At 38.2% G+C, this 25,446-nt stretch overlaps 2 protein-coding genes across 2 annotated transcripts in view; one reads left to right on the forward strand and one right to left on the reverse strand.

The window, feature by feature from the left end:
• Positions 1–6,805, forward strand: part of synpra (synaptoporin a) — a 42,884-nt gene extending 36,079 nt beyond the window's left edge. Inside the window, exons 4-6 of the mRNA XM_052100917.1 lie at positions 2,086–2,284; positions 3,314–3,505; positions 6,364–6,805. Coding sequence (XP_051956877.1) covers positions 2,086–2,284; positions 3,314–3,505; positions 6,364–6,630 — 658 coding nt within the window. The 3' untranslated portion in view covers positions 6,631–6,805. The remainder of the gene's footprint in view (positions 1–2,085; positions 2,285–3,313; positions 3,506–6,363) is intronic.
• Positions 6,806–15,639: 8,834 nt separating this feature from the next.
• On the reverse strand, positions 15,640–24,434 carry thoc7 (THO complex 7). The gene is made up of 8 exons (XM_052100918.1): positions 24,261–24,434; positions 22,603–22,723; positions 22,301–22,428; positions 21,385–21,471; positions 21,244–21,301; positions 17,339–17,405; positions 17,182–17,251; positions 15,640–15,885 (listed from the first exon to the last, which is right to left on the reverse strand). Exons 1-8 carry the CDS (start codon positions 24,277–24,279, stop codon positions 15,827–15,829), a joined length of 609 nt encoding a protein of 202 aa, XP_051956878.1. The 5' UTR covers positions 24,280–24,434; the 3' UTR covers positions 15,640–15,826.
• Between the last annotated feature and the right edge of the window lie 1,012 nt (positions 24,435–25,446).

The following is a 25,446-nucleotide window of genomic DNA, read 5'->3' on the forward strand; positions in this document are numbered from 1 at the left end:
TGAAGTAGCCCTCAAGTTTATTCTGCATTCACTGGGCTTCAAGTTCATAGATGTTAGAGCAGGACTAGACATAAATAAATTTAACTTGGACAGTATTTAAAAAATATATATTTATATATAAAATATACAGATTGAAATTGGTAAGAAAGGAGAAACCCCTTTTACACTCTCTAGACATACACAGTATTGACTTAGACTCAATGCCATTGTGTTTTAAAGGAATAGTTCACACTAAAATTTACATTCTGTCATCATTTATTCACTTTTATGTTGTTCCAAACCATGATGAGTATACACTCACCTAAAGGATTATTAGGAACACCATACTAATACTGTGTTTGACCCCCTTTCCCCTTCAGAACTGCCTTAATTCTACGTGGCATTGATTCAACAAGGTGCTGAAAGCATTCTTTAGAAATGTTGGCCCATATTGATAGGATAGCATCTTGCAGTTGATGGAGATTTGTGGGATGCACATCCAGGGCACGAAGCTCCAGTTCCACCACATCCCAAAGATGCTCTATTGGGTTGAGATCTGGTGACTGTGGGGGCCATTTTAGTACAGTGAACTCATTGTCATGTTCAAGAAACCAATTTGAAATGATTCGAGCTTTGTGACATGGTGCATTATCCTGCTGGAAGTAGCCATCAGAGGATGGGTACATGGTGGCCATAAAGGGATGGACATGGTCAGAAACAATGCTCAGGTAGGCCGTGGCATTTAAACGATGCCCAATTGGCACTAAGGGGCCTAAAGTGTGCCAAGAAAACATCCCCCACACCATTAAACCACCACCACCAGCCTGCACAGTGGTAACAAGGCATGATGGCTCCATGTTCTCATTCTGTTTACGCCAAATTCTGACTCTACCATCTGAATGTCTCAACAGAAATCGAGACTCATCAGACCAGGCAACATTTTTCCAGTCTTCAACTGTCCAATTTTGGTGAGCTCTTGCAAATTGTAGCCTCTTTTTTCCTATTTGTAGTGGAGATGAGTGGTACCCGGTGGGGTCTTCTGCTGTTGTAGCCCATCCGCCTCAAGGTTGTGCGTGTTGTGGCTTCACAAATGCTTTGCTGCATACCTTGGTTGTAACAAGTGGTTATTTCAGGCAAAGTTGCTCTTCTATCAGCTTGAATCAGTCGGCCCATTCTCCTCTGACCTCTAGCATCAACAAGGCATTTTCGCCCACAGGACTGCCACATACTGGATGTTTTTCCCTTTTCACACCATTCTTTGTAAACCCTAGAATTGGTTGTGCATGAAAATCCCAGTAACTGAGCAGATTATGAAATACTCAGACCGGCCCATCTGGCACCAACAACCATGCCACACTCAAAATTGCTCAAATCACCTTTCTTTCCCATTCTGACATTCAGTTTGGAGTTCAGGAGATTGTTTTGACCAGCACCACACCCCTAAATGCATTGAAGCAACTGCCATGTGATTGGTTGATTAGATAATTGCATTAATGAGAAATTGAACAGGTGTTCCTAATAATCCTTTAGGTGAGTGTATTTCATATGATATATATCAGTGACCAAGACCATATACAAAAACTTAAAGGGTTAGTTCACTCAAAAATCATTTACTCACCTTCATGCAATCCCAGATGCCCTCTTTCTTCTGCTGAACACAAACTGAGATTGAAAAAGGAGTTATATTTTGGTCTGTTCTTACCCAAAACCAACTGGATCGCTTCAGAAGACATTGATTAAACTCTAGTCTTATGGATAATTTTATGCTGACTATATCTCTTTATTGGAGCTTTTGGTGTTCTGGCCACATTCACTTGCATTGAAAGGACCTACAGAGCTGAGATATTCTTCTAAAAATCTTTGTTGTGTTCAGCAGAACAGACATTTTGTTCTGTTCTTCACATAAATGTATCAAAATGCTTTAAAAGACTTGAAACAAGGGTTTGGAATGACATTAAGGTTGAGTAAATTATGACAAAATTAAACTTTTTGGGTGAACTATTCCATTTACCTAATTAAATGCAGAAACAGCCTAATCTTTAACATTATGCTGGCCTGAATGTTCGTGATAGTTTGTATGACATCTTTGTGTATGGTATGTAACAGGTTGAACCGGGTGGAATTTTACGTGCCAATGTGTGAAGGTAGGAGGCAAGAGCGGCTCTACCTGATCGGAGACTTTTCCTCCTCCGCCGAATTCTTTGTCACCATTGCTGTCTTCGCCTTCCTCTACTCCCTGTTGGCCACTGTGGTCTACATCTTTTTCCAGAATAAGTACCGTGAGAACAACCGTGGACCTCTCATTGTGAGCACTGCTGTTATTTTAGACAACCTACGTCCACAAATGCCTTGCGGATACCTTTTTCCTGAATGCTGAAGATTCATACCAGAATCCTGTTTTCATTTTCCAGTCTCCAGTTTATTAACTCGCATCAGCGTATGCTATTTACCAGATATTTTAATGTTTAGCAGATTACATTTGTATAAATTGGCAAAAAAAACTATTACTTACAGAGGCATGATGACTGTCTTTTGACAGTGCCTCACCCATCCAAGTTTAAGGAGTAGGTAGATGACATGAAGCGATGACTGGCAGGTTAATTACCTTGATACGTTAACTACGTCGAGTTGTAATGACTGCTAACAACTGCACAAGTTGAGCCTGAACTATATTTTTTACTTCAATTAACACTTAAAATTGTTGTTGTCCTCTGCCTTGAATACTCGTTTTGGTAGTTTTTAAATGGCTTTAAATGGAGACCGGAACCAGAAAACAGTCCAGCAGCAATCTGAATCCTCATGGCAGCGCCCAGTGAATGTTCAGGGAAACTGTGGTTTGGGAAAGACTGATGAACAAAAAACAAGCTTCTATTCATTAAATACCCACATTAAATCTAGTCATAAGACATAAAAAAAAAGTTGTACTTTGTCATACATAGTTTAATTTTGAAGTGTTTCATTGTTTGATGTTAAAATACTCCTTATCCCAGATTAATATGCAGAGACAACTATAAGCGAGCCATTTGGAGGTTGATTTCCCTTGAAAAGTGTAAATGTTGGCTATGTGCCACTTACCAAATATTACTCCTGCCCACCCCAACACAAAAACATTGAATCCAATGGCATGAGTTTGGGGTGGGACTATCAGTTACGCTAAACAAACAACAGGTGGGGTAGGTTGGGGAAAACTGTTGAGAACAGTAATTATTTTTGCAATTCCATTTGGTGTCGTTGGTGGTGCCATATCTTCACACTTCACCTTTTCATTAGTAACAAGAATTCAGATTTGCAGAAAATGTTTGTAACACTTTCGTGCTTTCTTTATGTTTCACAGGACTTTGTAGTGACCGTGGTGTTCTCATTTATGTGGCTAGTGAGTTCATCTGCCTGGGCAAAAGGTCTTTCAGATGTAAAGGCAGCGACTGATCCTGGTGAGGTGGTTCTGCTCTTGTCGGCTTGTAAGGTGCAGGCCAACAAGTGCAGTACATTATATGGACCCAGATGGTCTGGTCTGAATACGTCTGTGGTAAGATTTTACCACTTTAGCCACACATGTTTGTTTTATTTGTGTTGCTGGTAAGAAATGGTAATAAATCATCTCTATACCTCATTATGCTGTATGTCATAAAACATCCTTTCTTGCATCGTAATAATTAATGAAGGTGTGAAATTCCATTTATTAGACTTTAGGATGAAACGGTAACTATCTCTTGTATTCATAACCAGTGCTGAAAGTAATGCGTTACATAAGGGATACTTTACACTCAGTTGGTCATTATCACAAAATAAGCCTGACAGGGTTTATCATAAAGGGGTTTATTTTACCATAATGACCAGTTGACTATAGATAATTCTGCTTATTACATGGCTACTTACCAAATAATAAATAAATGTTTATGTGAGAAGAGACTGCAGAGTTTCAAGAAACAGCTGAAATCCACCTCCGGTTAGTGTCAGGGTCCTGTTGGTGTTGAGAAATGTATTGTCGGACTGTTTATTATCCCACTTAATTACATGACTACTTGCCAAAAAAAAAAAAAAGATAAAGAAATATCAGACCACTAGAGATTGTACGATTCACCAAACAGCATTGAGTATTCCATAGAGCCGTGTAGTAAAACTCAATAATGTACTGTCAGTAATGTAATGTTCTAAATCTAAATTACTGTAATCAGATTACAATTACTAACTTAATTTAAATTACAGTACTTCTTCCTTGTTTAGAGAATAATATTTTTATGTGGAATAGATTCAAGACATTATTCCATTCAAATGTGGGTCTTTTTGTGTTTCTGTTAACTTTTGGCCCACCAGTGGTCCCGTGAGGGAAAATGGTCACTTATAACTAAAAATAAATACAACATAAAATATCACATACCATTACTTAGAGGCAATTATCTTTCAAATGAGCCCACACACAAGGCAATTAGATGCATAGATCATTAGACAATCCATACTTAGCACAATGTGCACACAACATCTGGCTATCTGCCATCTTGCAATCTGGCTGGAAACATTAGCTTTCCTGGATCAGATGACGTCATCGAAAATGATGTAGTGCCATGAAACGCTAAACCAATCGTATTGGTTTCAGATCGGAATCTTCCATATTTGGGAAGAGAGACATGTGATTGGTGACTGTTACATGTGGCCACCAGGATACGGCGTCAAGTGACACAGACTCAATGATGACTCAAATGGCACAGAAGGAAACTCATTCTGTGAAATCTCATTAGTAAAATTATGTCTGCATGTTATGCAAACCTTTAGTCATTGTTGTGTTTGCATGCATAATTAGTTCTTATGTACAATTATTATGTTTTATTTGTTTGGAGAGCTGTTCGGACACTTGGTGAGGTTTTTGTACACTAGGATAAATAATTTGTATTGCTTTGTGTATCAACACAATTTTATTCTCAGGTACAGTAGACATGATTGGAAACCAACCAAAAGCAGATTTTTAGAGCCACTTTATTTACACCCAGAGAGTTATAATGCAAAATCAGGAAAAATAATAAGAAAAATAAAACAGTTTTGATTTTCAGCTGTTTCACAAGCCCGTTCACACTGCCAGTGACATCGCTTGAGACAGCAACACAATCCCATTTATTTTCACTGAGAGCATAGCGACTTCCGGTGACACAAGCTGCCGTGGCCATTGGACAAAGGTCGCCATTGGAGAGCGACAAGACAAGTTTAGAAAATTTCAATATTATCCAAATGATGAGCGAAATTCGCAAGGGACTTCCAATGAGAGTGAAGACAGCGGAGCTCATTTCATCTGTCTCTTAGCAGAATGAGACAAGTGCAGGCAAGACATCAAGTTTCGGCATTGTGAGGGATTTTTACTGTTCTAGATAATTTGTTTGTAACCACACAATAAAACAATAAAGCGTGGAAAAGCATGTCAGAAATGGTCTGCATTCCGAGTGAGTTTGATTCATTCAGTCTTCCACAGCTCCTTTCTCCAAGCCTTGCACGGCTCCTTGCTCCAAGCCTTCCACGGCTCCTTGCTCCAAGCCTTCCACGGCTCCTTGCTCCAAGCCTTCCAAGGATCCTTGCTCCAAGCCTTCCACGGCTCCTTGCTCCAAGCCTTCCATGGATCCTTCGTCCAATAAGAAAATGCTGTGGTTCTTCCAAGAAGACTTCCTTTACTCCTCGCCTCACGTAATGAGATCTTTATCGGATGATCTCAGAAATTTGGCCAGATTTGATTTGGCCCTGTCTCACTCAGTGGATCGCCGAGCCAGGTCTCATCCCTGATACAATTTTCAAAAGCTATGGCCAGATGTGCAGTCTTCCAATAACGTTACAGCGTCAAATAGTAGGAACACCCAATAGTGACACAGATCGTAGTCTAGTGACACCAAGCTACAAAGTCACTGGCAGTATGAATGGGGCTTTAGGCTGAGTCTCAGAATGTATCCTAATCTATATCATTAAAAAATATGAAAAGATTTCTTTACAATGATACCAAGATGTTTTTTTAATTGTATTTATTTTTTAGTTATTAGGCTTTAATTTTAGGAAATCTTTAAAAACACTTTCAGAGCTTTCAAACCCAGAGGCTGTGCAGCCCTTCATGATCCGCCATGTGCAATTGCAAAGTTTATATTTTTGCTATTGTGTTCATTTAGTGTTAAAGTACTATTGTGTGAGACATTTGTATTTTTGTAAGTTTGTAGGAGTTTATATGGTAACCTCTAAGTAAAATAGTTATCAATATTACTTTTCCGTAAGGTAATCTTTAAAGTAATTGATTACAAGTGAATTACAATCTAATAAAATTTTTGTTTAGTCTGATTACAATTTCAGTGGAGGTAGTGGATTTTAGTAACTTCCCCAGCAATGTTCACCACAGCATTTGTGTCCATTCATTCACAGGTATTTGGGTATTTAAACTTTGTGCTCTGGGCTGGAAACATCTGGTTTGTGTTTAAAGAGACTGGATGGCACAAGGGAGGTGCAGCGAGGCATCCTGTCTCGTCCTCTGAAAAACAGGGCACTGCCTTCAACCAACAGGTCTACAACCAGGGAAGCTTTGACCAATCAGGAGTTGCTTTTACTGGAACAGGGGACTTCGGCCAATCAGAGTACAGCCAGGTGGGAAATTATGCTTCAACTGGGCCTATCTCCTACACCAATCAGTAACCCCCTCTGCCTAATAAGTGTAATCAGAAGGGACCAATTTCTAAGGGCAAAATTCAACATTTAGCACAAGAGGAAGATAAAATGAATTTAACAGATATATTAATATTCATCTTTTATTTCTGATTAAACAAAATATGTAAAGGCTATCGCTTGTCTAGAATAATATGTTTTTTAAATATTAATGACAAGGATCCTCAGAGGCATTGTACAATTTTCTAATTTACATGTCTCTAAATGTTTGTGAAATACCACTGTTTACTGAACTAAGGTCATTACATCCAAAAGTGAAACTAAGTGCAAGTAGAGTTAAAGGGTGCAGTCAGTAATTCTAATCCAATACACTTTTTGTCAAATTCTGCAATTATCTCCTCACAGTCTGCTAGCTCTCCGTTCTGTGGGTGGGCTGAAAAAAAATCTAGTATTTGTGCACAGCCCTGGCTCTGTAAATGGAGCAAAAACAAAGTGGATCGGACTGATCCACACAACACTATTGCAGCCAATCAGGGGCAGAGTGGGAGGGAAATTCATTAGAAGAACGAGGGCAAATCTGGCTGATGTGAACTTTCTAAACTCCAAGGAGGACAAATGGCTGAGAAACAGATCAAGAGAAAAAGGTCCGACTATAAAAAATTCATAAACTAAAAAAAATATGTATTATGATAAGTCTAGGGCTAGGAGCTGCGTCAACATCGGTGAGCTTTTCTGCAGTGGAGAGTCCTCTGAGAGGTAATAGGAATTAATTTGTGTGCTCAAAGGAGCACTGAAGGGAGGGGTGTGTTTGTTTTGGCAGTTGAGTTTGAATATTAACAGTGTTTCTCAGGAATTGCTGAGTGCACCTTAAGCATACCTGTCCTATAATGATGATCACCTACAGGAAGTAATACTGGTGTTTGTAATTTAGAGTATACAGTGAGGAAAAAAAGTATTTGATCCCCTGCTGATTTTGTATGTTTGCCCACTGACAATGAAATGATCAGTCTATCATTTTAATGGTATTACAATTTGAACAGTGAGAGACCAAAAAAATCCAGAAAAACACATGTCAAATATTTTATAAATTTAATTGCATTTTAATGAGGGAAACAATTATTTGACCCCCTCTCAATCAGAGATTTCTGGCTCCCAGGTGTCTTTTATACAGGTAACGAGCTGAGATTAGGAGCACTCAGTGAGATCCACTCACTGTGATCCTAATCTGTATAAAGCATCTGTAGGAGCACTCAGTGTGCTCCTAACCTGTATAAAAGACACCTGTTCACAGAAGCAATCAATCAATCAATCAATCAATCAATCAGATTCCAAACTCTCCACCATGGCCAAGACCAAAGAGCTGTCCAAGGATGTCAGGGACAAGATTGTAGATCTACACAAGGCTGGAATGGGCTACAAGACCATCGCCAAGCAGCTTGGTGAGAAGGTGACAACAGTTGGTGTGATTATTCGCAAATGGAAGAAACACAAAAGAACTGTCAATCTCCCTCGGTCTGGGGCTCCATGCAAGATCTCACCACGTGGAGTTGCAATGATCATGAAAACGGAGGAATCAGCCCAGAACTACACGGGAGGATCTTGTCAATGATCTCAAGGCAGCCAGAACCATAGTCACCAAGAAAACAATTGGTAACACACTACGCCGTGAAGGACTGAAATCCTGCAGTGCCCGCAAGGTTCCCCTGCTCAAGAAATCACATGTACAGGCCCATCTAAAGTTTGCCAATGAACATCTGAATGATTCAGAGGAGAACTGGGTGGAAGTGTTGTGGTCAGATGAGACCAAAATCGAGCTCTTTGGCATCAACTCAACTCGCCATGTTTGGAGGAGGAGGAATGCTGCCTATGACCCCAAGAACACCATCCCCACCGGACAACGGACAATTTCACCGCATCAATCATGGACGGGGCCATGTACCGTCAAATTTTGGGTGAGAACCTCCTTCCCTCACCCAGGGCATTGAAAATGGGTCGTGGATGGGTATTCCAGCATGACAATGACCCAAAAAACACAGCCAAGGCAACAAAGGAGTGGCTCAAGAAGAAGCACATTAAGGTCCTGGAGTGGCCTAGCCAGTCTCCAGACCTTAATCCCATAGAAAATCTGTGGAGGGAGCTGAAGGTTCGAGTTCCCAAACGTCAGCCTCGAAACCTTAATGACTTGGAGAAGATCTGCAAAGAGGAGTGGGACAAAATCCCTCCTGAGACGTGTGCAAACCTGGTGGCCAACTACAAGAAACGTCTGACCTCTGTGATTGCCAACAAGGGTTTTGCCACCAAGTACTAAGTCATGTTTTGCAGAGGGGTCGAATACTTATTTCCCTCATTAAAATGCAATTCAATTTATAACATTTTTGACAAGCATTTTTCTGGATTTATTTTGTTGTTATTCTGTCTCTCACTGTTCAAATTAACCTACCATTAAAATTATAGACTGATCATTTGTTTGTCAGTGGGCAAACATACATTATCAGCAGGGGATCAAATACTTTTTTCCCTCACTGTATTACAGAAAACATACTTTTGAATTATTTTGTTAGTATAGATGTTAGACAACTGTTTGTTCCCCTGAATAATGTAATGCAAGTGGTCATTGTGTTTGCACTATTGCGTTAATTAAAATATGTGGTCCACATTTATATGGCTTTCTAATGTTTAAACTGTTTTGATGAACTGCATGGATTTGTGCCATAATAACCTTACTTAAACTGCATATAATTAATTATTTTTTTTCCTTACAAAAAGGGTCATATTGTCTATTCATAGGCCTTTATGATCACAAGGTGATTTAAATGCAAGGTATTAATCCTTGTACTATAATAAATACAATCCATGATTACATTCCCAGCAGTCATATATATTTACTTCTATTTTCTGGTTCATTTAAAATGCATGATTTTTATTAAACACAAATACTATAAAACAAGAAGAAAACACCCCAGTAATGTTCTTGTTCTGATTGCCGTTGCATTTCAATGTGTCTTGATATATTAGCATTTTCAATCAGTGAGTGTGTATGCTTTGATGCATTTTGTGCAATGCCAATAAAGATATTATACATTCCTCTGGACTAAACATACCGGACTACTCATTGATTTAATGAGTTTTCACGTTTGTCTAGATGTTTCCTCTTTACTCAGCATTGAGTTATATTTTGTTCACCATGCTTAAAGGTGCTGTAAGTAATCTTTTTGAACACCACATATAAAATATCCCTGTAACTTGACAGATACACAGCCTGGCCAAAACAAAAGTTGCCGTTTGGATTTACATGAGCAGATACTTAAGAGCCTATGATTGGATAATTATTGCAGTGATTAATATGTTTCAGCTGCAACAATCCTTTTAACCATAACTGATGCAGTGTGTAGCTTCTCATTTCTTAAACAACCATGTCAGAAGATGTATCCAGTGATTGTGGAAAAGATGTTACTGTGTTTCAGAAGGGGCCAATTATTGGCCTGCATCAAGCAAAGAAAACAACTAAGGAGATTGCTGAAATCACTGGAATTGTGTTAAGAACTGTCCAACGCATTATTAAAACCTGGAAGGATAGTGGTGATCCATCAGCTTTGTGGAAGAAATGCTGTCGGAAAAAAATCTTGAATGATCGTGATCAGAGATCACTAAAATGCCTGAAGTCGTTTCGTAAAAAATCGACAGTAGAAATCATGACTATGTTTAATATTGAAAGTAAGAGCATTTCCACATGCACAATGCAAAGATAACTTACAGAATTGGGATTAACAGCTCTGTGTTCACAAGAATGCCACTTGTTAGTGAGAATAATTGGAAAAAAACAACTTCAATTTGCTAGGGAGTATAAAGATTGGACTGTGGAGATGAATCCAGATGTACCCTATTTCAAAGTGATCCGGGTAAGAAGGGAAGCTCATGATGCGATGCCTCATTAGCATAGTGCCAACTGTACAAGCCTCTGGAAGCAGTGTTATGATCTGGGGTTGCTTCAATTGGTCAGGTCTAGGCTCAGCAAAAGTTATGCAACAATAAAATGAAGTCAGTTGACTACCTGAATGTACTGAATTACCAGGTTATCCCATCAATTCTTCCCTGATGGCACGGGCACATTCCAGGACGACAATGCTAAGATTCATTGGGCTCAAATTGTGAAAGGGTGGTTCAGGGAGCATGAGGAAGCATTAATTGGCCACCACAGAGCCTTGACCTTAAACCCAACCATTGAAAGTCTTTTGTATGTGCTGGAGAAGACTTTGCAGAGTGGTTAGACTCTGTCATCATCAAACAAGATCTCGGCCAAAAATGCATGCAACTCTGGATGGAATTAAATGTTGTGAAGTTGCATAAGGTTGTCGCAACAATGCCACGATGAATGCATGCCGTAATCAACAACAATGATGAATTGTACACAATGAAATCAAGTTGAGACCAAATGCTAAAAATATTTGTTGCATTAGATCATTTTAAATAAGTTAATTGAGCATGCAGTAAAAATTACATTGAGTGAACACCATCCATTAGAACTCTGAATCAATTTGATTATTTCATAGCAATGTGATCATATCATTTTTGATGACTGTGTTGAATATCACTTGGACTTTACACAATATAATTATGCTCTTATTTCAAACATAAATGTATTAAGTTGATCGCAAGTGTTCTGGTTTAGTATTTTCAATAGAGCTGCTTTCTCTTGTATACATATATTCTAAAGAAATATTCAGAGCGGTATGGTAGAATGCCACACACTTTATAGTTTTCTGTTCTAGGAACTATTATTATTCATTATTATTATATTATTTAAACAGATTTGGTAGCTAAACAGTGGAATCTGCCTGTGTCAGTAGTAAAAAGTTAGTAATCAGGTCTAAATTGATCAGTAGCAGACAACTGCTCATACAGAGTGCAATATACCAGTCTCTTATACAATATTCCCTTTTCCATGTTGAACTGCACTGTATGTCTTGTTTCTCACAAACCTTGCTGCTTATAGAAGATATGTGGTGACAGTTCCTATTCTGTTTCACACCAAAATAAATGTCACTGCCATGTTTTTTATGAAGTTCCTAATGGAAGCCTGAGTCATGCCTCATGCTGACACCACTCCATATGGACGATAAATCTGTCTACCCATTCCATATCCATCTTAAATATTATATAAGCATGCAAGCTCTGAGTGGGGTCGAAAAGTATGAGACTAATGATTGTATTTTGCATTTTTCTGATGATCCATGATATTCCAACAGGATTTGAGAATGTTCAAAAGAGCTGCTTGTGTGCTTCAGTGGAAGCAAGGATGTCTGACCTTTTTGTACAAAAGAGTTAGCATGATCAATGTCAGAAATTTGCTTATTTGATTAGTGACCTAGTGCAGAATCTTAAATATCTCTTATTCATTTTATCACATAAACTTGATTTATTTAAACATGTTTGAACTCCTAAAGCTTTGCTTATTTCATATTTAACTTAGATTTTGAATCCCAGATTTACAATTGAGGTTTTCATGCACTTTTAATGTATGATTCTCTGTTGGTGAAGAAGTTAATTGATACACAGCTCGCGACATGCAAACCATGGGTACTTCACATAGTGTAATATGCCCAAGTGGGTGAATGGATTGCCAATGGCGGGCCATTCTAACCTAGTCCTGATGTAATATTTCTGTGTTACAGCAAATTGGTTTGACTTATTTTCATGTACACCTCAGTGCCGTTACCATAGCAATGGAAAGATGTGTCATGGCATGTTATAGTCACTCAGGGAGAAGAGCTCTATCTTTCAGAAAGGAAGAATATGACCACCTGGAGTTGCATTGGAAATTCATACTGGGGAAAAAAGTTAAAGTGCATAGAGTTGGAGAGAAAGACGGAGTTAGATAGTGTTTGGAGTAAGAAGCACAGGCACAAAATAGATTAGTTTTGTGACCTTTGGTCATTTACCTAGCCATAGAAATAAAATAACTATTTTATTCTAATGTATTACCATTTTAACATTACAAATTATATTGTTAGCATAGCAATTTGCGTGAAATGTTGAGATGGAGAATCAACATGAATGTCATAATTTCTTAATATTTGATATGCCAAGCTTTTGCTTTAGAGACAGCATGCACATGAGCTGGCATGGACCCCAGAAGTTGATTTGAGAATGTTCAGAAGACCATATTGTGTGCCTTAATGGAAGCAAAGGAAATCTGACTGTTTGTATGGAGTTAACATTCATCAAAACAAATTATAATTTTTGCCGCTTGTTCGATATACTTAATTAAAACTAAAGCAACACTATTCTAGAACATTTTGGCACAACTTAATTGCATTCTATCCAATTAAATTTGTAAAAAGGAAGTTTACTTAATCCATTTAAGTTGGGACAACATAAATAATTTTTGTGGTGTTATTGTGATTAAATGTTAAAATAAAGTGTTATTTTCTGTGTTTTTGTGCAAGATGAACATAAAGCGGGACACTTTTTAGTATTTAATGTTTTGTTAGTACATAAAGAAATAAAATATTTATTTTTGTTACATTGACATTTTTGTTGGGTGTGCCCAAATCAACTAGGCCCTTTCGACACAAAGTGTTTGTGTTGAGATTTCATAGTAATTTTAAATTAAGAAAACGAATTTCAAACACATGGAACCACTGTCCACAACTGAAGTTCAGCCAAAGAACAATTTTAGTGTAGTTAACATCACAAATGTGTTTATTTGATTTGTGACCTAGAAACATAATCTTAAAATTTAGGATAGAAAAAGTAGTATAGTATAGTAACAATTTCAAATTCCTTTGTAGCTATAACACATACTAACAACAGCTTTCAAAGCATGCACATTAGGATGTTTTTAAGTTATCCCAGCACATTGCATGGCAGAAAATCTGCATCTTGCATTTGCCCATACGTCCACCCAGACTAAATAATGTTCTCCATTGAATGAAAAACATCATAACACTGACACATAGTGAAACTGTGTTCCATTTCCGAACCTTGTGACATTTAAGTGTATGATTGGCCCATTATCACTGGCGACCTCAGGCAAACATCAAAGAGCAAAAGCATCCCAGATGACAACGAGTGAGAGTATGCTGGGAAAGTTTTGTTTACCTGAAGAAACAAAGTTTTCAATCTTTATCTCTGAGTCTGAGTTATAAGGCTCCCATGTGTCTTCTTGAGAGCCAATCTGCATTTTGTTCAGGCAGGACGACTTATTTGGCTGCTGTAGACATTTTAACACGGGGATCCTGAGCTCTCAAGCTGACGTCTGGGACTTCGGATTAGACATAGGATATGGCAGAATGCTTAATACGCTTCTCTACATCTATCGCTGTGCATTCAGAGCAGCATAGCTTAGCTGCAATTTGTTTGTGGAAGTATCGGATATTGTACACAGGGTTTGTGTTGAATGAAACAGATAATGAAGATTTGGTTCTTATTTTGACATGGCAGAACTGGCCAACATTGTATCAGTTTTATGTGAAATAATGTAGAAAAGAGGTGCTGACATGAAAAATTCAGCCTGTCTCTTTTGATTTCATCTTTCTGTTGATTTGAGCAATACATAGTCTGAATAATTTATGAGTTATATAATTTATACATTTTCCATTTCTGTTTTTGATTTGTAACTAGTAGCCCCTAAGAAACATGCAAAAAAAAAAAAAAAGTAAAAGAAATACTAAAAATAGATGTCCACATATGTGGACAGCAGGACTAATCAATGTACCGATTACAATTGTAACATCATCTGCAGCCTAAAACTAAACTTTTAACCAGATGTTAGGAGTGAATGCACTTGGGTGCATAGGAAAGCTATAGGATGCTCCCTAATTAGGGACTGACTTATCCTCCAGTGTGTTGTCTGTCTGCACTGGTCTCAGAACAGCTTGAAATGCACCTTATTTTCATCCTAAATCCATATGCAGCCTCTGAAAGCAAAATTTTCCCAGCTTTAGGATGAATCCATTGATTCAAAATGTGATAATGCACAGTGAATATAGGATATTTTAAGAAAATGAGCATAAAGTCCACAATGGGGTCATAGTGTTTAACAGCATGCCATTTTGCGATAAATCATTAAAATGGTATATCGGATGAAACTATAGACTCTGACTCAAAAAGATTTCAACGTAAATACTTAAAGGTTTCTTACAAAAAGACAAACTCAGCTGAGATCGGCGCCATGTTGTATTGTCACATGACTAGGTGTCAAAAGATTAACCCTTTAATGACAGCCTAGAATCTTCTGAGCTGAGATCAGTTGGTTTATATGAAATGTAATATGCATAGCCTATAGTGAAGCCAGAACGTAATGTCCACACATGTGGATGCGTGGTCTCAGGAGGTTATTGAATAATTATGTATAAACCAACAGTATTCTAACAACCAGTACTATCTATAAATTATCCATTTAAAAATCACGTTATGGTGAACATTAAAATAAAAAAAAATAAAAAAGGATTTTATATTAAATTAATATGAAAATTGACTGTAAATACCTCACACATGTCCATCTCTTCCATTTCTATTAGCTTTCTTAGTTGCTTTCAACAACAGTGATTTTGGAAGGGCAAATGTCATCCTGTTAGTGTTTAACCCTTGCCATCAAATATATTAAAATCCTTCACAGACCGACAATAGATAAATAAAATTACATGGAGGCTAAACTCATTCATGAAATAACTTATTCATGGTAAAGGTGAGTATATGAATGATATTAATTGGAAACCTTTACATATATATATATTTTTAAAAACATCCTTGAAAGATAAAGAATCCTTCAAATGCCTCATTTGTCTCATAATCTTGTACTTTCAGTCAGTCGTGTTAAACTATGTGACAGCAGCGACATCTGCTGGTTTAAAGGGGCAAAGCCTATGTAATTCAGTGAAATGGCAAAGTTGAACATCATTAATTCCCTTCATATTCTGTTCATTAACAATAAGTTTAAAGCTAGTTATCTGACCCTAAATGTATACATTTATTTCACTCTGCTAGAGGTGACTTATCGAAGCAGGACAGTGCTTAAATTAAATCCAAAGATCCAGTTTGTAAAATAACTTTATTGTGTCATGCCAATCGTAAAACTGTACACAATCAACTGTAAACTTCAAAATAAAATGACATTAAAATTTGAAAAAAAAAAAAAGACTGTTTTGGAACACATGGCAAATAACGGGATAATAAGATATCATCCAAACAATCGAAACCAGAAAAACTGGAAAAACACAAATGCCTAGTCTCCACTTTCCATTTGGCTTTCCTGGGAATCATCATTTTCCATCTTCTCATCATCTAAAAAATAAAATTAGAAAACATTAATTTAGACCATGCAGTACTGGGATGGCTGTGAATTCATGGGCTGTGACATCAAGCTACAGCTGGTAGTCTCAGACGGCATGCCCATGGGCTGCCCACAAGAACTGTCTGATGCAAAATGTACACTTAAACAGCAAGAGTTGGCTAGTCACTAGTAGGGCTGTGAATTGAGCAGAGAAACAGTTCTAATTTTTACCTTAAATATTTTAAAAATTCCAATATTTTAATTTTAAAGTCAGCTGAATTTTTTTAAATTAATGTTGTTTCCTTAGTCCACATGAGGGCATTACATACATAAACCATACAGCACCATTATATTATGTCAAATAACTTTCCTGGCTGTGTAAAAAAAAAAAAGCAGCTGCATCCAAATCCAGGAAAATGCTGTCTTCGGAGGCTGTGTACAGAGGCGGGATGAAAATAAGGTGCTTTTCAAACGGTTCAGAGACCAGTTTCCTTAAGTGATCCAATCATTCAAAACAGCTGTCAGTTAAACCATTAACTGATTAGGCAGCTGCCTACGTTTCAGACACAGCCCCAGAGTTCATACCCTCTGTTCTTTTCGGGTGATTCATGAAAAAGACGCAGTTCAAAAGTAATTTGGACATGACTGTCTCACGCAGAATGGGTCAAAAAGCGCCGCGAGACACATTGGTGGTGCGTGCTCTAAAGATGTATTCAATAACAATTCAATAATAAATATGTATGATATCTGACGAAACTGCATATGAACGCACACAATCCGACTGTTACCAATGGTGACTAGATTTTAAATTGTTGCAATCAATTATTTTGCAACCATTTTAGTCGCAGTCTGGAGCCCTGCTTTGAGTGTCTTTACATGCCATCTATTACTGTGGCATCATCAATTTCAGATTTATATGCTCCAAAGTGTATGTAACAACAAAACCTGTAGCTGGTCACTTCATGAGACTAGACGGTTTCTTCTGGCCCAAGTGTGTGGTTCTAGCCAGAAAAAGTTGCAAAGTGGACCAAAGTTAATGCCAATAGTATAAAGTCTGGCTCTGCAAGACTAGACTACCGGTGGATCAATACTATTTACCATTAGACTTTCAAGTAAAACAAATCCTGTATCACTGAGGGATTGTTTATTCAGCAGAGGCCTTGGTTAACAAAAGGCCTACACCTGATTTGAACTAAAAAGGACAGTTGGCAACTGAAGTACAGTCTAGGATCAGTATTAATATGCTTCTCTTAGCCTCATTCTGTTATCCTGCCTTGGAAAACAGCACAGGTCTTTTTCGGACTTACTCTCTAAAGTCTGCTGAAGTTCCTGGATGGTGGTGAGAAGGACATGGAACTGTTTCTTACGAAGCTCCAACTGAAGACAGATAAGAGAGAGATTAGAGTTAATATTGATGTTTATGGCATAGTATACATTTAAAAAATAAATACATTTTTCCCTCACCTTGTCCTCCACATTCTCTTTGGTCCGTGAAAGCTGTTGGAGCTCTTTGTCTAAAGCCTCAAGCCGTCTGCAGAAATAAGATCACAATAGCAATTTAAAAGATGGTGGGCCAATAAACTATTGATCTAATACACAGTGGACCAAGTAATACAGGGGTTTTGGGCCTCACCTCTAACAAAACTTACAGTTGAAGTCAGAAGTTTACATACACCTTAGCAAAATACATCAGTTTTTCACAATTCCTGACATTTAAATATTAGAAAACATTCCCTGCCTAATGTCAGTTAGGATCACTACTTTATTTTAAGAATGTGAAATGTCAGAATAATAGTAGAGAATTGTTTATTTCAGCTTTTATTTCTTTCATCACATTCCCAGTGGGTCAGAAGTTTACATACAATTTATTCATATTTGGGAGCATTGCCTTTAAATTGTTTAACTTTGGTCAAACATTTTGGGTAGCCTTCCACAAGCTTCTCACAATAAGTTGCTGGAATTTTGGCCCATTCCTCCAGACAGAACTGGTGTAACTGAGTCAGGTTTGTAGGCCTCCTTGCTCGCACATGTTTTTTCAGTTCTGCCCACAGATTTCCTATCAGACCGATAGAAAGGCTTTGCGATGGCCACATCAATGCATTGACTTTGTTGTCCTTAAGCCAATTTGCCACAACTTTGGAGGTATGCTTGGGGTTATTGTCCATTTGGAAGACCCAGGTGCGACCGAGCTTTAATTCATGGCTGATGTCTTGAGATGTTGCTTCAATATATCCACATAATTTTTCCTTCCTCATGATGCCATCTTTTCTGGGAAGTGCACCAGTCCCTCCTGCAGCAAAGCACCCCCAACAAAATGCTGCTGCCACCCCCATGCTTCACAGTTGGGATGGTGTTCTTCGGCTTGCAATCCCCACTCTTTTTCCTCCTAACATAATGATAATCATTATGGCCAAACAGTTAATTTTTTTTTTCATCAGACCAGAGGCCATTTCTACAAAAAGTAAGATCTTTGTCCCCATGTGCACTTTCAAACAGTAGTATGGCTTTTAAATGGCAGTTTTGGAGCTGTGGCTTCTTCCTTGCAGTGCAGACTTTCAGGTTATGTCTATATAGGACTTTACTGTGGATATAGATACTTTACTTACAAAAGGTCCTTCGCTGTTGTCCTGGGATTGATCTGCACATTTCGCACCCAACTACGTTAATCTCAAGTAGACAGAATACGTCTACTTCCTGAGCGGTATGATGGCATGGTCCCGTGGTGATTACTTGCATACTATTGTTTGTACAGATGAATGTGGTACCTTAAGGTGTTTGGAAATTACTCCAAAGGATAAACCAGACTTGCGGAGGTCCACAAAAAAAAAAATAATCAGTTATCGTATTGTGTATAAAGTTCTGACAGGCTAGATTTGTGATAGTCAATTAAAAGTTAAACAATCTGTCTGTAAACAATTGTTGGAAAAATGACTCATGTTGTCATGCACAAAGTAGATGTCCTAATCAACTTTATAATTTGAAAGTATAATTTGCTAATATGAAATCTGTGAAGTGGTTAAAAAATGTATGTAAACTTCTGACTTCACTATACAGTATCTCACAAAAGTGAGTACACCCCTCACATTTTTTAAATATTTGATTGTATCTTTCCATGTGACAACACTGAAGAAATGACACTTTGCTACAATGTAAAGTAGTGAATGTACAGCTTGTATAACAGTGTAAATTTGCGGTCCCCTCAAAATAACACACACAGCCATTAATGTCTAAACCGCTGGCAACAAAAGTGAGTACACACCTAAGTGAAAATGTCCAAATTGGGCCCAAAGTGTCAATATTTTGTGTGGCCACAATTATTTTCAAGCACTGCTTTAACCCTCTTGAGAATGGAGTTCACAGAGCTTCACAGGTTGCCACTGGAGTCCTCTTCCACTCCTCCATGATGACATCACGAAGCTGGTGGATGTTAGAGACCTTGTGCTCCTCCACCTTCCATTTGAGGATGCCCCACAGATACTCAATAGGGTTTAGGTCTGGAGACATGCTTGGCCAGTCCATCACCTTCACTAGCAAGGCAGTGGTCATCTTAGAGGTGTGTTTGGGGTAGTTATCATGCTGGAATACTGCCCTGCGGCCCAGTCTCCGAAGGGAGGGGATCATGCTCGTCTTCAGTATGTCACAGTACATGTTGGCATTCATGGTTCCCTCAATGAACTGTAGCTTTTCAGTGCCGGCAGCACTCATGCAGCCCCAGACTATGACACTCCCACCACCATGCTTGAGTGTAGGTAAGACACACACACTTGTCTTTGTACTCCACACCTGGTTTCCGCCACACACACACACACACACACACTTGACACCATCCGAACCAAATAAGTTTATCTTTGTCTCATCAGACCACAGGTCATGGTTCCAGTAATCCATATCCTTAGTCTGCTTGTCTTCAGCAAACTGTTTGCGGGCTTTCTTGTGCATCATATTTAGTAGACGCTTCCTTCTGGGACAATAGTCATGCAGACCAATTTGATGCAGTGTGCAACGTATTGTCTGAGCACTGACAGGCTGACCCCCCACCCCTTCAACCTCTGCAGCACTCATACGTCTATTTCCCAAAGACAACCTCTGGATATGACGCGGAGCACATGCACTCAACTTCTTTGGTTGACCATGGCGAGGCCTGTTCTGAGTGGAACCTGTCCTGTTAAACCGCTGTATGGTCTTGGCCACCATGCTGTAGCTTAGTGTCAGGGTCTTGGCAATCTTCTTATAGCCTAGGCCATCTTTATGTAGAGCAACAATTATTTTTTCAGATCTTCAGAGAGTTCTTTGCCATGTTGAACTTCCAGTGACCAGTATGAGGGAGTGTGAGAGCGATGACACCAAATTTAACACACCTGCTCCCCATTCACACCTGAGACCTTGTAACACTAACGAGTCACATGACACCGGGGAGGGAAAATGGCTAATTGGGCCCAATTTGGACATTTTTACTTAGGGGTGTACTCACTTTTGTTGCCAGCGGTTTAGACATTAATGGCTGTGTGTTGAGTTATTTTGAGGGGACAGCAAATTTACACTGTTATACAAGCTGTACACTCACTACTTTACATTGTAGGAAAGTGTCATTTCTTCAGTGTTGTCACATGAAAAGGTATCAAATATTTACAAAAATGTGAGGAGTGTACTCACTTTTGTGAGATACTTATACATATACATATATATATATATATATATATATATATATATGTGTATGTGTGTGGGGTAGTTGTCAGGGATCACAGCTGCACCTCTCGTCCATTCTAATGTTCACAGCGCATGCAGACTGTTTATTATTTAATTAAATTACATACTTTTGCTGTTTAATGATCACACTTGGCCATTTCGAGATTTAAATGATCTTAGTTGCCAAACTGTCATTGATTTAATCTAAAAAAATTACACATCCTGTAAAATTTTGCTAATAGCAACATACTGTAGTATGGTAGAGGGATTAGCGACAGGATGTTGTAATCGTGATATTTCATTAGAAATGATATACCACGCAAACCTAGTGCAAATACACCTACAGAAGCAGAGCACTTGCATGAATTTATGGGAGGCACAACTAGGGCTTAATAAGCTAAGAAATATTTGATTATTACTACTATTCATTTTCAGTTCCCTTTGAATAAATACATATACGTTTTATATTTGTAGCTTTACTTGAATTGATCATTATTTGCACCTCCCCTCAGTCCCCTGATAATGTTCTGGTGCTCTCTTCACATTTTGAAAACAAACATAAGTAATAAAACAGCTATGCAAGCTTGATCAATCAATTAATAACAAGAAACTGTGTTTAAACATAACAGCAGTTTACAGCAGCTGTGCTATGACCTAACAAGAAATTGCTTAAGCAAACTTACTTTAAGGTCTCATGTCTGTCTGGATGTTGTTTGATAACTCTGGCCAAAGCATCATACTCTAAAAATGAGACAGTTTGAGTTATAGAAATCCGAAATCAGTGATGAAAGGAGCTGTATGACTGTATCTAGGGATCATCTCACCTTGACGATTTTTGCGTATCCTTTTTGCTCTCAGGATTTCTTTTTTGCACTCTACAATCTTTTCATGTGCTGATGTAATACTTTTCCCTATATTGGGAAACAAGAGAATTTTGCTATGCAAACAAGTCAACAAGTAGTAACAATTACGGATGCACCGAAGTATCAGCCAATTATTGACCAAATTAAAACTATCGGCATATCTGTAAAAAGCATGAATACGCTGATATGAAAAACCGATGGTTTATTTATAATTAATCTGTAACACACTTTGTAAAAACTTAGTGAATTGAAATGCACAATGCAGATATAACAAAAGCCACGATATTTAGAAGGGTTAGCACTCCTAAGAACATGTAATACTTCATTTGAATTCTCTCAGTTTCACGTTAATGCGGAAAAACTGGCATAAACAGACGTGACAGCTGTGAAAGCAGCACTTACCTATAGGATACATGATGAGGGAAACTATTCAAAATGCTTTGAAACCAGCAGACTCTTGACTTCTGAGATATCTATATAATATTAATTAATGCTGCATGATTGTTGAATTAAGATTTAAATTCCAATTTGGTCTGTTGCGATTACTAAACCTTAAAAGGCTGCATTTTAAACTACAAGAACTTTTTCTTATCAATCATATGTAGTCTATTTTATTTTATCTTGTATGCATCTTACATTGTAGCGCTCTTTAAATTTTTGGCCGGTCATGTGTTTAACAGATCAAATGTTCAATGTAAAATTTTTAGTGTTAGAACAGTGAAACACATTTGTACCTCTTTGTAAATTTTTTAAGCATTCCTAAGAAAAACACTGATCTGATGTCAAAATCGTTATTGGTCAAAATTGTTTATATTGGTGCATCCCTAGTGACAATACATGACAAAGTAAAACAAGCAAAACAACTGGACATTTTTACCAATATCTGCATAGATTTCTTCATAATTCTCCATTTCTTTCAGGTTCATGTCATACACAAGCAGAGTCTTTCCCATGGAGTATTCACACTGAGCTAAAGATGTCAGCATCCTTTGATACTGCACAAACCTGCAGCAATATTCAAATGAAGATATGCAAGAGACACAAATTTAAAACTACTGAAAATAATTGCTCATAAATTTTGTTGCTCAAATAATAGCCAAGTGAAACTAGGCAACGGGCCAATCTGAATTAAAATCTACTATTAAGCCGGATCACAGATGGTCTTAACATTTAAATTACCCTTCGTCTGGCGAGACATTGGAGTGGCACCATTTGGTGAATGTCTTCATGAGTACATTAATGCGTCTGTCATCTCCAGCTCCATCTCCATCAATAAGAAGACGCTTCCGAATAACCTCATCTATGAAGAGATACACAACAGACTGAATGGAATTAAGATGACACCATTTGAGAATTATGATTGAGCATCATCAATGTCACCAAATATTCAAGAATGGGGGAGCCAACGGGGCCTGGGTAGCTCAGCACGTAAAGACGCGGACAACCACATCTGGAGTCGCAAGTTCTGCTGAGTGACTCCAATCAGGCTTCCTAATGAACCAATTGGCCCGGTTCCTAGGGTGTGTAGAGTTACGTTGGGTTAACCTCCTCATGGTCGCTATAATGTGGTTCTCGCTCTCAGTGGGGCGAGTTGTGCTTGGTTCCACAGAGAATAGTGTGAAGCCTCCACAGGCGCTATGTCTCCGCGGTAACGCAATCAACAAGCCACGTGATAAGATGAGAGGATTGACAGACTCAGGAGTGGAGGCAACTGAGATTCATCCTCTGCCCCTCAGATTGAGGCAAGTCACCATGCCACCACAAGGATTTAGAGTGCATTGGGAATTGGGCATTCCAAATTGGGGAGAAAATCCACAAAATGAAAAGAAAAAAGAATGGGAGAGCCAAATGTAATAAGTGTAGGAATTGGTCCTTGCTTGAGCCTAACTAACGAATCAATTTAATAACAATTGATGTTGCAGGTTCAGGGCTCAACAATAAGGATGACCCGCTGGCTCGAGCCAGTGTGAGAAAGTTTCAAGCCAGTTGATGGAACAATCACTGCCCAAAATGGGCAAGTGCTGCGTTCTCACGTCTTATTACATTTGTTGATTTTATATATGTGTTTGTATTAAGTTATGAGAATGATAAACCAATAAGTACCGTTTTGCACCATAAACCAGTTTTCCAGCAGTTCATAATAGCTGTATAATTTCCAGCTATTGCAAATTTTAAAAGTAGTATATTTTTGTCACCAGAATTTTTTTTTTAATAATTCTGGCACATACAAAATGCAAATATTTTGTGTTGGGGCCAGTGTGGATGTTGGCAGGTAAAAATATGAACAGCAGAACAAAAATAAATAAAATAATAATAAAAAACCCTTACTGTTCAGCCCTGAGGTTACTAACGCAATGCTAATATGCTAAGCTACATGTAGTAGCAATGTTGAAAGATCCTACATGCTTATTCAATTTTTAAAACCTAATGAAAGAGGTTATGGACGTGTAAAAGTTTAGAAAAATTCAAATAGCGAATAAACATGGCAGTACTGGCAACCAAACATTGTCAATTAAATAATGAACATCAGAAAAGCCTTGCAAAATCATACTTAATTTTTCAATATCACGTAATGAAGTTAACGAAGCGTCATATGCGAAATCATTTTAGTGTTTGATCTGCACTTATATAGCGCTTGTTTTTCATAGTTTTATTGGTTAGCACGTCACATGGCTAACTAGCTTTGATTCATAATGTTAACTCGATTTCATACTTGTAATGAGTCATTTTAGTGTACAAAAACACAAATTGAGTCAGGAACCGATGTAATAAATCGTACTGATTTGCCACATAGTAAACGAACAAATATAGTTACCAAAACTCTAAGAAATTCTTACCATCTGTGATGCTACCCATTTGTCCAAAACTGTATCCAAGGCTGGCGTTTGTCAAAAAACTTTATTGGAAGGCGCGCACATGTAAAACAAAGGCAGCGGCGCCAGAACCCTTTTAATATTGCCTTCAAGGAGGCAAACAAAGCGTTGCGCGGCGGCACACTGGCGAGGAGACCAGTGGCTGTTCTTTTTTCATGGATGTTAATGAAGGAGATGCTTCAAGGCGATGAATAATCTGCTTTAATGAGGAAACAGCTAATTGCTTAGTAAATTTACCACCTGTCCGACAATACGTAACTATATGTACACTAAACAATAATTTTGGAATTAACTATGTATGGAGTTTACTACGATAAAATCGCTGTTTTATAAGAGGTGACGCCAACAATTTTGCGATAGTTAGGTGTCAGTTTACGGCTATCTCAATTCATTTGTTTGATATCCGCAAATGGTGGCTTACTGTCGAACATGCTAGTTGCTGTTACGCTCTCTCCTATGGGAGAGCTGAGTTGCAAGATTTGAATATTATTTGAAAGAATCTCTGGCAGCGCCCGCCTCTGTTGCGAAGCAAATGACCCAAACCCTCTGCACGTATCACCATGGCTGCATCCGAAAACGTAGGCAGCTGCCTTGTCAGTTAATGGCGTAACCTAAAGCATTATTTAATTAATTGAACTCCTAACGGAACTGGTCGCCGAACGGTTTGAAAAGCACCTTATTTTGCTTGTGGTTCGTATTGTGTTCTTGGTTTAGCATCTGTCTGCAGTTTGACTGAGTGAAGTACAGTAACAGGCTGTGTTTCAAAACAGTGAGTGGCCTTCCTAGACAGCATTTTTGGGCTTAATGATTTTAAAGCATAATTTAAAGTTACATTAAATTATGTAACTTTTTCAGCATTAAATACTATCTTCTATCCCATCTTTTTATGCAGAGACAATTATAAGTAATCACTCATAGATACATTTTCTCTAAAATTTTAAGGCACTATAAAAATTCCTGTGTTTGTTTCGAGAGTCCCGCTTAGACCCCACCCAACAACATTACTCAACCAATGGCATCATTTGCCGGGCGGGATTATCTGACTTTGAGCAACAACAGACGGGACCTGCGCAGGTTGTAGTTCAAAAACCCAGAGGAGAATTTGCCATAGGTTCCCTCTGGATTTTCCTATGGGTTTTTATATTGGGGC

The sequence above is a fragment of the Xyrauchen texanus genome, chromosome 32 (genome assembly GCF_025860055.1).
Source record: "Xyrauchen texanus isolate HMW12.3.18 chromosome 32, RBS_HiC_50CHRs, whole genome shotgun sequence".
In the NCBI taxonomy this organism is placed as follows: Eukaryota; Metazoa; Chordata; class Actinopteri; order Cypriniformes; family Catostomidae; genus Xyrauchen; species Xyrauchen texanus.